Genomic DNA, 10961 nt, shown 5'->3' with positions numbered 1-10961 from the left:
CGCCAGGCTTAGCGACCAAAGGAGCCGGTGGCAACGTAGACGCAGCCAAGTAGCGAGTCTCAATGGGATAGTGGATTCAACAGTGAAGTGGATCGTTGCGACAATGAAACCTGCACTGTGTCGCGAAAGCAAAACATCCCAAAGTCTACGCATGCGAAGTTGCTCCGACCTTGGCATAATTTGGGAGACGTTGGCGCACTGGGCTTGATCGGGCCATCCAGAATTACCAAAAGTGACCACCGTTGTCGGCCATGCACACGAAACCCATTTCGAGGCTGATGTTGAGGCTGGGCAACCGCCTAGGCCACAATAAATGCATAGTCATTAGAGAGCCAGCTGGACACTGGGAGGAGTTCACAGACCACGAATCATTCTATGGTCCATGACAGAAACGATATTGTGGTTTGCTTGGAAATAACAGAGGCCTGTCCTCGAGAGAACGAAACAATTACGATCCGACTGCGGACCATGTCGAAGTCGATATTTGTATACCAATGAGAAGCGGACATTCAACTCTTGATACTTTCCGCTGGCCATGTTTGTGCCACGCTCGTTCTTTTGGGTCCCTTTCAAGGTCGCACCCTTCCAATAACCGCAAAGGACATCTTGAACTTTGGTCTCCACGTGTTCTCGCCACCGATAAAGCACCTCCTGTGCCGTCATGGCCAACATCATGTTTCATATACACAGCCTTTACATGTGGGTCCCAAATGGGTTGGGCCAGGATTTCGCAAAGCCTCGTGAGCCTGTCCTGAGCCACATTAGAGCCATAACAGGAGCCGCCAAGGAGCCACCATGGGGCTCAGTCTAATCAGACATTCTGTGCCGCCGTCTTCAGGCAGGATATATTGTCCTTATAACACCCAATGTCTTGGCTGTGGCTAAGTACCAGTAGTGGCTGTGGCTAGCGTGCAGCGATGGAGCGACAGGCCCGGGGGTGCCTGTTGGAGGTACTTATGCCCTTCAATATTCCCCATCTCCTCTTGGTCATGAGGACTTGGGAGATAGGCAACGGTATTTCAGATCCCAGCATGGCCAGTGGAATTCCAAGGAAAAAAGGGCCGGCCAAGGCATTCCTCAAGGCGCGTTCCGTACCGGCTACCCGCCCCGCCTGCAAGGTTGCTTGCCAGTCACTTTTGTGGGCGGCTAATTCCCTAATATTAGCAACTTCGCGCAGATACCCCTGTTAAATGTGATTCAGCTGAGGGGCTGCTGGCTTGGTCCAATAGGACGTGATCTTGCAAAATGTGACGAGAACCCTTTAAGCCAGCTTGGGCCCCCTCCATATCGTATCATGTTAATCTCATCTATTGGCCTCGGCAAATGGTGTACAATATCACCCTCCCCGGCTGGGTCGATGAGCCCGATGGACGGGGGACCTGGGATATCCTGTCCACCTGCGTTCTGACTATATTCTTGTGTTGCTGGACATCAGTCTCTCCTAATGTACCGGCAAGCTCCGATGGAGCGCTCAAGCAATTCAAGAGAAAATTTGACCTCGCGTGTATGACGATTCTGGGGTCGGAATTTATATTGATGCTGGCGCTGGGGCAGTGGTCGTCGGCGCGCCGCTCTGTCAAGGTGCGTGGAGTAATTCAGTCATGCTGATAATTTTCTAATGGCCTCGGTAGAAATTCCATGAGGAAGGTCATACGCAGTGGACCCTCAAACATGCATTTTTTGCCGACATGGGTGGATTTTTGGTCGAGCCGCCAGACGTTGATGAATACCCCTCTTTTCCAATTGATGCCGAACAGCTTTTCCACTTAATTAAAGAGGATATTGTGGAGTATCCAGCAATTACGGAGGACGAGATTGAAGATAAAAGCAAATCTGACGGCTTATCTCGGTCGGTCTCCTCGCAGAATGGCATGGATTCTACTAACATTCACAGGCTGATCACGGTAGCCCAAGCGCTCTGGTTCGTTGTCAATTGCATCTTTAGATGGGCGCAAGGCATATTTGTTACCACTCTGGAACTCACCACGCTTGCATTCATCCTCATCTCTCTGGTCACATCTCTCTGCTGGTATCACAAGCCAATGGATGTCGGAAGCGCAGTCACGATCAAACTAAGAGTCCCGGTGGACGAAATCAGATCGCGGAAAGGAGCCCCCGAGAAATGGTACCAAACGCCGTTAGATTTCTTGTCGCGCGACGAATGCTTTCTGAGTGTGTTGTGGCATTACTACACGCAAATACTACATAATATGCGGATTCCGCTGTTCACACGACCTACAAGGAGGCCATACGACTACATTCCAAGCCATGACTTCGTCAATATTGACGTGCTATCGGAGGTCGTGTGCGCCCCGACAATAATCCTTTTTTCGTGTTTGTTTATCGTCGCATGGAATTCCGAATTTCCATCGCCCACCGAGCATCTTCTTTGGCGTATCGCTAGTATATCTATGCTTGTCTTCGGCCTTATCGGCGGCTTATTCTCCGTTTACCTCCACCATGTCGTCTTCGGGAAAGAAAGGAAGCAAGCACGGGAGAAAGGCCTTCCCACAGCCAGCATCCAGCAGGAAATACCGAAGCAGGGATTCCTGCATCAAATTGCCTCACGGTTAAGGAATATCGACCCGGAGGGAGATCCACAGCTGGATGTCCCTATTCGCGTTTTGATACCTCTATCTTCCCTCTGTGCCATGTATGTCGTCGCTCGCTTATACATACTGGTTGAGGATTTTATAGGTCTGAGGCACCTGCCCAAGTCAGCTTTTCAGACGGTGGAGTGGGCTGATTATGTGCCTTATTTGTAGCGGTTGGGACGAGCGTTGCGAATGGTTTTGTTTTTAGCGGGTTTTATGATATCACTAGAGCAACCTAGACAGGTCACAACTATACAGGAGGATTTCATTAGACATGATAATCATCAGAGACATTATGCGAAACATGGACGACCCCTCAATTAGCATAATCCTTCTTGATTATATCCGCCGCTTTCTCCGCCACCGCGTATAGTGTACTTGTCAAATGCCCACATAGCTGGAAGGGCAAAATAGAGGCGTCAACCACGCGAACATTCCTTGCTCCGTATACCTGGAGTTTGGAATTCACGACCCCCCCCTTCTCGCGAGGCAGCATACTGGCTGTGCCGACCGGGTGGAAATTCGAGCGGTCTGAGGCGTGAGCTTACATCAATTCCATTGAAGAGGGAGTCACTTACATTGACGTTCAATCCAGCCTTGCCACGTGGCATCAGTAGCATTACTTGGGATCGTCTTCAAGCCTGGTGCAAACTCGAGTCCCACTATAGTGTTCAACGGTGTTGTCCCGAATGCCTTCCGAATGAACTTAGCCACAGCAACCTGAGCGCTGAGATCCGAATCGAACATGAAATATCGCGGGTCGATCTCCGCGGGGACCGAGGCATCGGCAGACGTAATATGGATGCTGCCTCTCGAAAACGGCAGCAATGTCCAATATTCACTGCTGAACGAATTTGAGATGGGCAGCATAACGATTTCGGCAAAAGGGACCTGGGATTTGTAGATCAGCTCATGCTGGAACTTCAGTGCCTCGAGGACATTGTCCGCTTTCACAGCTCCATGGGATAGTTCCGAGACGTTCTTTGCATATTCTTCAAGCCTGTCGCTGACCATGCTCGCAATTGTGGAAACTTCCTTGCCGAAGATCTGCTTTGCGGAAGGAAGAACAGAGAATGTGGGCGAGCCAAACCACACGTCCGCCCCCGCATAGGCAAGGGCGTTGTTGGTTTGATCCTGTAAGTTCTCTCCGACGGACGAAAGATTCACCATTACTGGAATGTTGAGACTTTTGAGGAGATCGGGGTTCCCAACACCCGACAACTCCAGCAGTCCGGGGGACCTCAACGAGCCGGCTGAGAGTATGACCTCCTTTGCCGCGTAGATGGTGTAAACACGGTCAATGCCAGTGACTTCGACGCCGATTGCAACAGTCTCGTTAGGTTTATTCGACCAGATGATCCTGTTCACGCGAGTATTCGTGATCAATTTCAGGTTTGGGCGATCTTCATAGGGCCAGTAATAGGATCTAGCGGAATCTTGACGGACATTTGCGTCGCTGTCAACCGTATTAGGATGGGATGTCAGTCCGACCATGCTTCCCCCATTCACGTCGCGATTGTAAGATATGTTGAGTTTGTGGAAGGTCTTGTCGAGGACCGGCAGCACGTCGCTGGGTGTCAATCTCTTGGGCCAGCCAACCTTCACCGGTCCTTCGTCGCCGTGATATTTGATGTAGTAGTCCGCACCGCGAGACACCTGGTCGGAATTAGGTACCTGGAATCTTTCCGACTTCTTGTAGTAAGGGAGCAGGGACTCCCAGTTCCAGCCTTGGTTTCCAAATTGTTCCAAGGCATCGATTTGTTCGCTTTGCGCCCGAGTATATGACATCCCTGTAAAACAGGGTCCATTGTTTTTAGCACGCTCTTTGTAAAGATTGAGGTTTATCCGAACAGGACATACCATTAATTGTGCTGGTACCACCAACTGCCTTTCCAGCCCGTACGATCTGCGCAGACCCTCCAGCGTATGTCTGATTCTTCGTCTGATATGCCCAGTCGATTTCTGTTCCAAAGGCCAGACCATATCCCGAAACGGTCGACACGTTGAAATTGTTGAGGACGGAATCGCCAGCCTCGATAATTGCCACTTTGAAGTCTTTCATCTCTGATATCCTGTTCGCAACAGCAAGCCCGGCGGTTCCTGCGCCCACGACGATAAAGTCATATTGTGAGGACCCGCCATCATCTTTCTTAGCTCCAGCTGCACTAAACAGAAGCGTTGCAGCTGCCAAAGTAACGACCCGCATATTCACTCAAAGTGAGTGGGGGTGGGAAGTCTGGTGATAGAGGTAAGGATCAACACCATCGGAGGGGAGAAAACGAGGCTCCTGGTAACATTTATCCAAATTCCATTTCGAGGAGATTTGCGCAATGCGGTTACTCAGGTACCGGTATGGTCGGTGATGGAATGCTGGGTTGGCTTATTTATCCGAGGTTCAGCACGGCTAGGCGTGTTCAGAACGCAGCTGGTGCTTGTTCTAAAAATTGGACAATTAGCTAGAGGTGCTACGTGAACTGTATAACGAAGCCAACATATGTGTTTCTTTTCATCGTATGGCAGGGTTCGCTGTACGCATGAGTGAAGTCATTGGTCGTTGGTGGTTGTCATTCCTGGTCCCGCATGCCAAGCCAACTATAGTAAACATTGGATTCCCGGCTTTGGACGTCATAAGGCAAATCCTCCATCTCGGTCGCGATGGGCCCGCTGAGGCTGACTTGGGGCAAAAAGGTTATGAACAATGGGGCTCTTCCCATGGTTCGAGCAATACTAGGAGAAGCTCCACCGTATCCTAAATTTGATGGCACATATTCCCCGTGGATTCCCATTGGTCAGTTGACCACGGAGATGATATCCTCCAACGAGCCTCTGGCTCTGGTGTGTGGGTCGGCAGAGTCTGACATCTTGGAGCCCAAAGAACGGGGCTCAGGAGCTCTTGTAACCACTACGAGTACTGTATCAGGAAGCAAGAGAAAGCACAAGGCCTATTGAAGTTGTAGCACGGTTTTGGAATGAATCCGAGCAGTGGCCGGGCTGGTTTGGGCCACGCTGGAGCACGTGGCACCGAGCAAGGGTGAAAACATGAAGCCCTTTGCAGTAATTTGGCAGACTCATCGCACAAGGGTCAATCCGAAGGGAAATTAGTAGATAAGCGCTTAAATCTCACCCCAACACATGTCCAGCCACTAGTCGTCCTTAGAGCCTCTTGGCCAAGAGTTCTCTACCTTTACTAGGTTTAGTGCGCCCCTCAGCCAGCCCGTTCCGACTCCTCATCCGCCGCCACCCACTCGTTCCGTGCCTGAAACACGCCCAGTCGGCAATAGGGTCTTTGGGTAATACACACGGTATACCTTGATGTACGAATACGAACAGACATCCTGATAGCATGGGCGATATGCAAACCACGGCGTGCTTCAATTTGCAGAATTCATCCGAGTTTTGACGGATCAAGTTTGATATTTTGCTGGTAATCTCAGCTTCGAACTCAGCGGAACATCGACGCATCAATACAGCATCGACATGCGCTTTCTTGGAGTCAACCTGAGCTTGCATCTGTTTATTACCTGGTCATAGGACGTTGTCCTCAATTGTGTATGATTCAAAGATTTTCTTCAAGAAAGCCGGGGCATACAGAGAAAAGTCCTGCTCACAACGATGGGTAAAGACCGAAAACCAACGATACGCGCTCTGTTAGGCCGGTACCATACAGCCGCAGTCCCCTATTTTTACAGCAGAGGCTGTTGAAGCCAATCATTCCAAGATTCGCCTAGTCTGACAATGGCTGTTGGGAAATAACCCCCCTCAGCCGCATTTTTAAGATGGGACAATCCCATTCAGCGCTCAGCCAAACGCATCAGTGCTCTCCACCCCAACATCTGGACGAGAGGCGTTCCTACCCTCGTCATGTCTACCGGAGGATATGAGAACTGCACGAGAGGGACGTTTTACGGCTTCAGCGACAATGCAAATAATGAATTTTGGCCCGGCGAGACGGTCAATCTGCAATGGGGCGCAGTCGATAATGGCGACCGGAGGCTAAACCTCTCACTTGGCCGGGTGGGAGGTCAAGTATTGGATGAAATCTTCTGTTCGTCCCGTCCGCATAGATCAGACCACACTCATAAGCTAACGCAGACTTCCAGCGCGAGCAACCTTCACGACCGATAGCAATCTCTACCAACTGGTCTCCAATACCACCGCAAACTGCACCCTCGAACAATACACATGGGCCATCCCTTCAGACTTCAACACGACCAACCCAGAATATCAAATCGGGTTATTCGACGGCGAAGCGAACCTGGGCGACAATGGTATCCCCTTGAACGGCTTCATCTCCTGGACACCCGCCTTCTACGTTCGGCCCAAGGCCGAAGCAACATCTGCGTTGAAGACAGCGAGCGCCACAGGTCTAGTGACCGGCACTGGTACCGCGCTCCATCAACCCCCCCCATGGAAACAAGCGCATCAACCCATTCAAACACGCATGGCCACAGTCAACATCATTCTTCTCACTCATCGAGCCTTGGGATCGGCTTGGGTGTCGGATTAGGGTGTGCAGCTCTGATCGCTCTTGCCGCTTTCGTTTTCTTCTGGCGTCGACGCAAAGATAAGCAAGCTGCTGATTTGGCCGGCGATGAGAAGGGAGGAGTGGACGGATCGGATACCGCTGAGCTCTCGGGAACCAGTAAGTCTATAGCAGAGCTTCAAGGGGCGCACCGGCTCTTGGGTCTTCAACGGGCTTCGCGGAGGTAAAGCCGACTGTTTCCCATGAGATACCTGGTGCTCCACCAGAACAAAAGGGCGCAGTTGTAAGGACAGGATATGACCAAGTGCACGAGATGGAATGATAGAAATTGTTTTATATGGACATGTCGCTTGTTCTTCGGGCAGGTTTTTGATGTATATACCGGGACTTGACGTCCCCTCTAATTTTTTTTCATTATCTGAGCGATACAAGATCTCATAAGCCCTATGGTGATACTCAATTCCACTGCATCGACATCATAGAACAGGGAATCTATCCTTATATTGGCGACCCGCATATCTTCGGTAGCGAGACGCAAAGATGCGACGTAACGCTTTGCCATACAGGAGAAACACGATAAACCCCATGATGATAGCGACTGCAATGACGAGAATGGTGACGAAGGTGTTCAAAAGACCCACTTTTGCAACCCATGGCGTAAGGGCGAAGATGAAAGCGGTGCTAAACATGTTGCGAATAAATGTGACAGCGACTAGGGCCTCCCCGACAATCTGCTTCCAATCAGAATGAAACCCAAGTTAACAGGAATGGAGGAGATCTTACATCTTTGTATGAATCTGTCACATAGGCAATAGTCAGAGTATTGATAGGAGTTACCCCAATGTTATACAATACTAGCCCCACCGCAATGATAGGCCAGGGACGCTGGTTATTAAGGCCAATAGCAAAGAGCAATGCACCTGCCACAATAAATGGCACGAATGGAGCAATGCACCAGAGGCGCATCTCAGGCTCGAAGATCCCCTTGCGGCGTTTAGAAAGAGCGAGGACGGTCCAGTCACTCAGTGGGCCCACAATCACAGCGCCTATAGTGACGCCAATGACTCTCGGGATACTCATCAATCCGACCTGGTATGAGGAAAAATTGTAAGGAGGGCCAGGCAAGTAACTCGACATAGTGGTCGACATGACGTCTCCCAACGCCACGAGTATGCCATAAACGAGCGCCGTCCACGCAACAGCGGGGATTGTGGTTAGTATGAGCATGGGTTGATAAATATGCCGATAGAAGGAATCATTCGAAGAAGGAGTCAGAGTAAAAAGGGCAAGCCGTTCTCGGTAGCTCTTCATGGGAATGCCTGGGTTGATTGTCGTGCTGCAGATGCCGCGGGACGAACATTCATTGGGCAATTCAAGGTCGATGTCTGAGTCTACTGTCTTGTTATTTTCCGTATAAAGCTCTTTCGCAGGCTCCTCTGGTGTCCCTTTAGCATCCTGCTCCGCCGGATGAGAGCTCGCCCTTCTCCCTTCATGTGTGAGGCCCGTCTGAATACCGTTTGTGATTACAGTAGGTACCATAGTAGGCGCGCAGTACTTTGTTTCCTCGTATCCAAATCCGACAACGAAGATAGTCACCCCAAACACAATGGCATTCAACCACCATATCCATCTCCAGCCTAGGCTGCTGGCAACGAACCCGGCGATTAAAATGCCCAGGTAGCCCGACAGAAGCCACGTCCAGACATAGAGCGCATTCATTCTTCCCCGCTGGTGCACGAAAAAGAGATCCGCAATGGTCATTTGGACGATCGCCTCAGCCAAGCTGCCGAAGAAGCATTGCAAGATATTGACTCCCATGAGATCACCCACGGTTCGCATTTTAGCCGACCAGATCGATACGCCAAATTGCACCACCGTGCTGAATAAATACAGTGGTCGGCGACCGTATCTAAGCGCAAAGGGGATGAGGATCACTGAGCCAACTCCTAGTGCAGCACAACCGGCGGCATAGCTATCATTCAAGATCTCACTCGTAAAGCCCAGCTCTGTCTCCATCGGGCCCCACGTGGGCGTGTTGGCGTTGATGAACTCGCCGACCATAGCGACGTAAAAGCAGACCAGTCCCATGTTCCAATATTTTCGAGAAGGTGCCCAATTTAAAGGGTCATTAGGGTCTTCCGATGGCCGTGGATGAAGTACGATGTCTTTCCCGTTTGAAGCGTTCGACTCGACCAGATGCACAGTGCCAGGGGGCCACATAGTGGTGGTATTGGTATTTTCTTCTGGCATTGTCGAAGACATTATGACACAGAAATCACTGATATACTCACTCCTAGGCAAAGTGGAAAGGCAAGCTTGCAGGAGATCTACTATCACGCAGATTACGGCTGTAGTATATATGTCTCGCCCTCTTTCCCACCTTATCTCTATTATCTCCGACTTCAGAGAAATGCACTAGGCACATCAATGATCCTACCAGATACCACCTATGCCTTCTTTCATTGGCGGAATGTTCCGTGCGCTAGACTGGAAGTTGGATTTAGTGTTGATGATAAGAACAAGAATATGCGGGGTTGCAACTATCGCAACTGCTCTAGCGGCGGAATGTCCCGATTTATCTCGTCCAACCAAAGCAGTCTGAAACTGGCTCATCAGGGGATAATCAGGGGATAATCAGGGGCTAATCAGGGGATTATGGTCTTTTATTCAATCTGCCTGGGCGACTTCAAGTAGCTAAACAGCGAGATTCAGGTCACGCTTGGCATAGACCTTGAACTGGCATCCTGTAGTTAGTAAGCTGAGGTAACTAGTTAGTTAACTAACTAACTGACTAACTAGTGGCTAGGTTCCAAGGTTGGAAGATTAGATGAAGCCTTGCATGAATTGACTTAGCGTATCTAGAGCTGAATGACTAGTTCTTATTTGAAGGTGAAGCTTTTCCGATCGCTCACAAGGGACGGGCAAAGAACTTGATCTTCGTCATGAGTTGGAAGAAACCCTATCCGGGATCTTCGGCTTTTCAAAGTTGACTCCTCTCCTTTAAGTTTATCCCTTATAGATAGAACTCCGTAAAACCGGTATTCTTCCAAGGTACTGATAATTTTCAAACCCTCTAAAAGAATCATACATATATACATATACATATATATTATTCGATTTTCAGATCAGTCAACTCTCTCCTTCAATTGAGCGAGGCGGTTTTATGAGCTGGGAACTGATACAGCTGCCTTGTGACTTTGATATTAATTACTAAACACATACATGTACCCATAGACCTACCACGCGAAGACATTTGCTATCTTTCCAATGCATTACATCCAAGAAATGAACGGCGATCGTTGATGATGCTTCCTAGTACCTCCAATGCCAGTAATTACACCACCTTGAGTAACGTCAGATCAAGATTTCGGCGTTCCGGTCTACAAGATTTGTCCTTTCGTTCAAGACCAGTAACGTCATCCTGCGTGAACTGGAGCAGCCCTGCCCCCTTCTCTACCGGGGCAAGGCTCGGAGGACATGGTCTCCCGTTCAGATATCCGCGAAACATATTCGCGAAACAACGGCCTTCCACAGGTCGAAGACCGACTACGAATGAGCCATGCAAGCGAATCACTTTCCTAGCCGGCAGCAATCCAGTGTTAAGCCATAGAATTTCATATCCAGCACCATAGACGGCCCCTGATCATATCCAAAGGGGCACGATGTCTCACCTCGGGCCGAAGTCACGATCCCACCCGTAAAAAGCTTTCGGCAAATGAAGATATAATGCTGAACAGAAGCCGAGTGGGGGAGACGAGGCACCGTGCGAGGGGCTTTGACCTGATAATACGATCAGAACAAGACACGTGAGCCAGCATACAGTCCATAATAAAAGGTTTTCAGCCTATAGCATCCCATGCAATGTCTCGAGTCCCCTGTCGTCT

At 49.9% G+C, this 10961-nt stretch overlaps 6 protein-coding genes across 6 annotated transcripts; 4 read left to right on the top strand and 2 right to left on the bottom strand.

Moving 5' to 3' along the window:
• Positions 1-1323: 1323 nt before the first annotated feature.
• Positions 1324-1608, top strand: N7468_008931 (uncharacterized protein; the record flags this gene model as incomplete). Its single annotated transcript, XM_058478227.1, has 1 exon — positions 1324-1608. One exon carries the CDS (start codon positions 1324-1326, stop codon positions 1606-1608), a length of 285 nt encoding a protein of 94 aa, XP_058326557.1.
• Positions 1609-1688: 80 nt separating this feature from the next.
• N7468_008930 (uncharacterized protein) lies at positions 1689-2765 on the top strand (the record flags this gene model as incomplete). The annotated part of the gene is made up of 1 exon (XM_058478226.1): positions 1689-2765. One exon carries the CDS (start codon positions 1689-1691, stop codon positions 2763-2765), a length of 1077 nt encoding a protein of 358 aa, XP_058326556.1.
• Positions 2766-2910: 145 nt separating this feature from the next.
• N7468_008929 (GMC family oxidoreductase) lies at positions 2911-4800 on the bottom strand (the record flags this gene model as incomplete). The annotated part of the gene is made up of 3 exons (XM_058478225.1): positions 2911-3125; positions 3173-4384; positions 4455-4800. 3 exons carry the CDS (start codon positions 4798-4800, stop codon positions 2911-2913), a joined length of 1773 nt encoding a protein of 590 aa, XP_058326555.1.
• A 449-nt stretch (positions 4801-5249) lies between these two features.
• Positions 5250-5543, top strand: N7468_008928 (uncharacterized protein; the record flags this gene model as incomplete). The annotated part of the gene is made up of 1 exon (XM_058478224.1): positions 5250-5543. One exon carries the CDS (start codon positions 5250-5252, stop codon positions 5541-5543), a length of 294 nt encoding a protein of 97 aa, XP_058326554.1.
• A 912-nt stretch (positions 5544-6455) lies between these two features.
• On the top strand, positions 6456-7101 carry N7468_008927 (uncharacterized protein; the record flags this gene model as incomplete). Its single annotated transcript, XM_058478223.1, has 2 exons — positions 6456-6615; positions 6695-7101. The coding sequence occupies 2 exons, from the start codon at positions 6456-6458 to the stop codon at positions 7099-7101; spliced, it is 567 nt and encodes a 188-aa protein (XP_058326553.1).
• A 452-nt stretch (positions 7102-7553) lies between these two features.
• N7468_008926 (uncharacterized protein) lies at positions 7554-9327 on the bottom strand (the record flags this gene model as incomplete). Its single annotated transcript, XM_058478222.1, has 2 exons — positions 7554-7808; positions 7861-9327. The coding sequence occupies 2 exons, from the start codon at positions 9325-9327 to the stop codon at positions 7554-7556; spliced, it is 1722 nt and encodes a 573-aa protein (XP_058326552.1).
• Positions 9328-10961: the final 1634 nt, after the last annotated feature.

The sequence above is a fragment of the Penicillium chermesinum genome (genome assembly GCF_028974085.1).
Source record: "Penicillium chermesinum strain IBT 19713 chromosome Unknown utg000007l:1.0-2695246.0:1.0-2697696.0, whole genome shotgun sequence".
NCBI classification, from domain to species: domain Eukaryota; kingdom Fungi; phylum Ascomycota; class Eurotiomycetes; order Eurotiales; family Aspergillaceae; genus Penicillium; species Penicillium chermesinum.
Note: the sequence above shows the minus strand (reverse complement) of the source record. Positions and strands in the feature narration are given on the sequence as shown.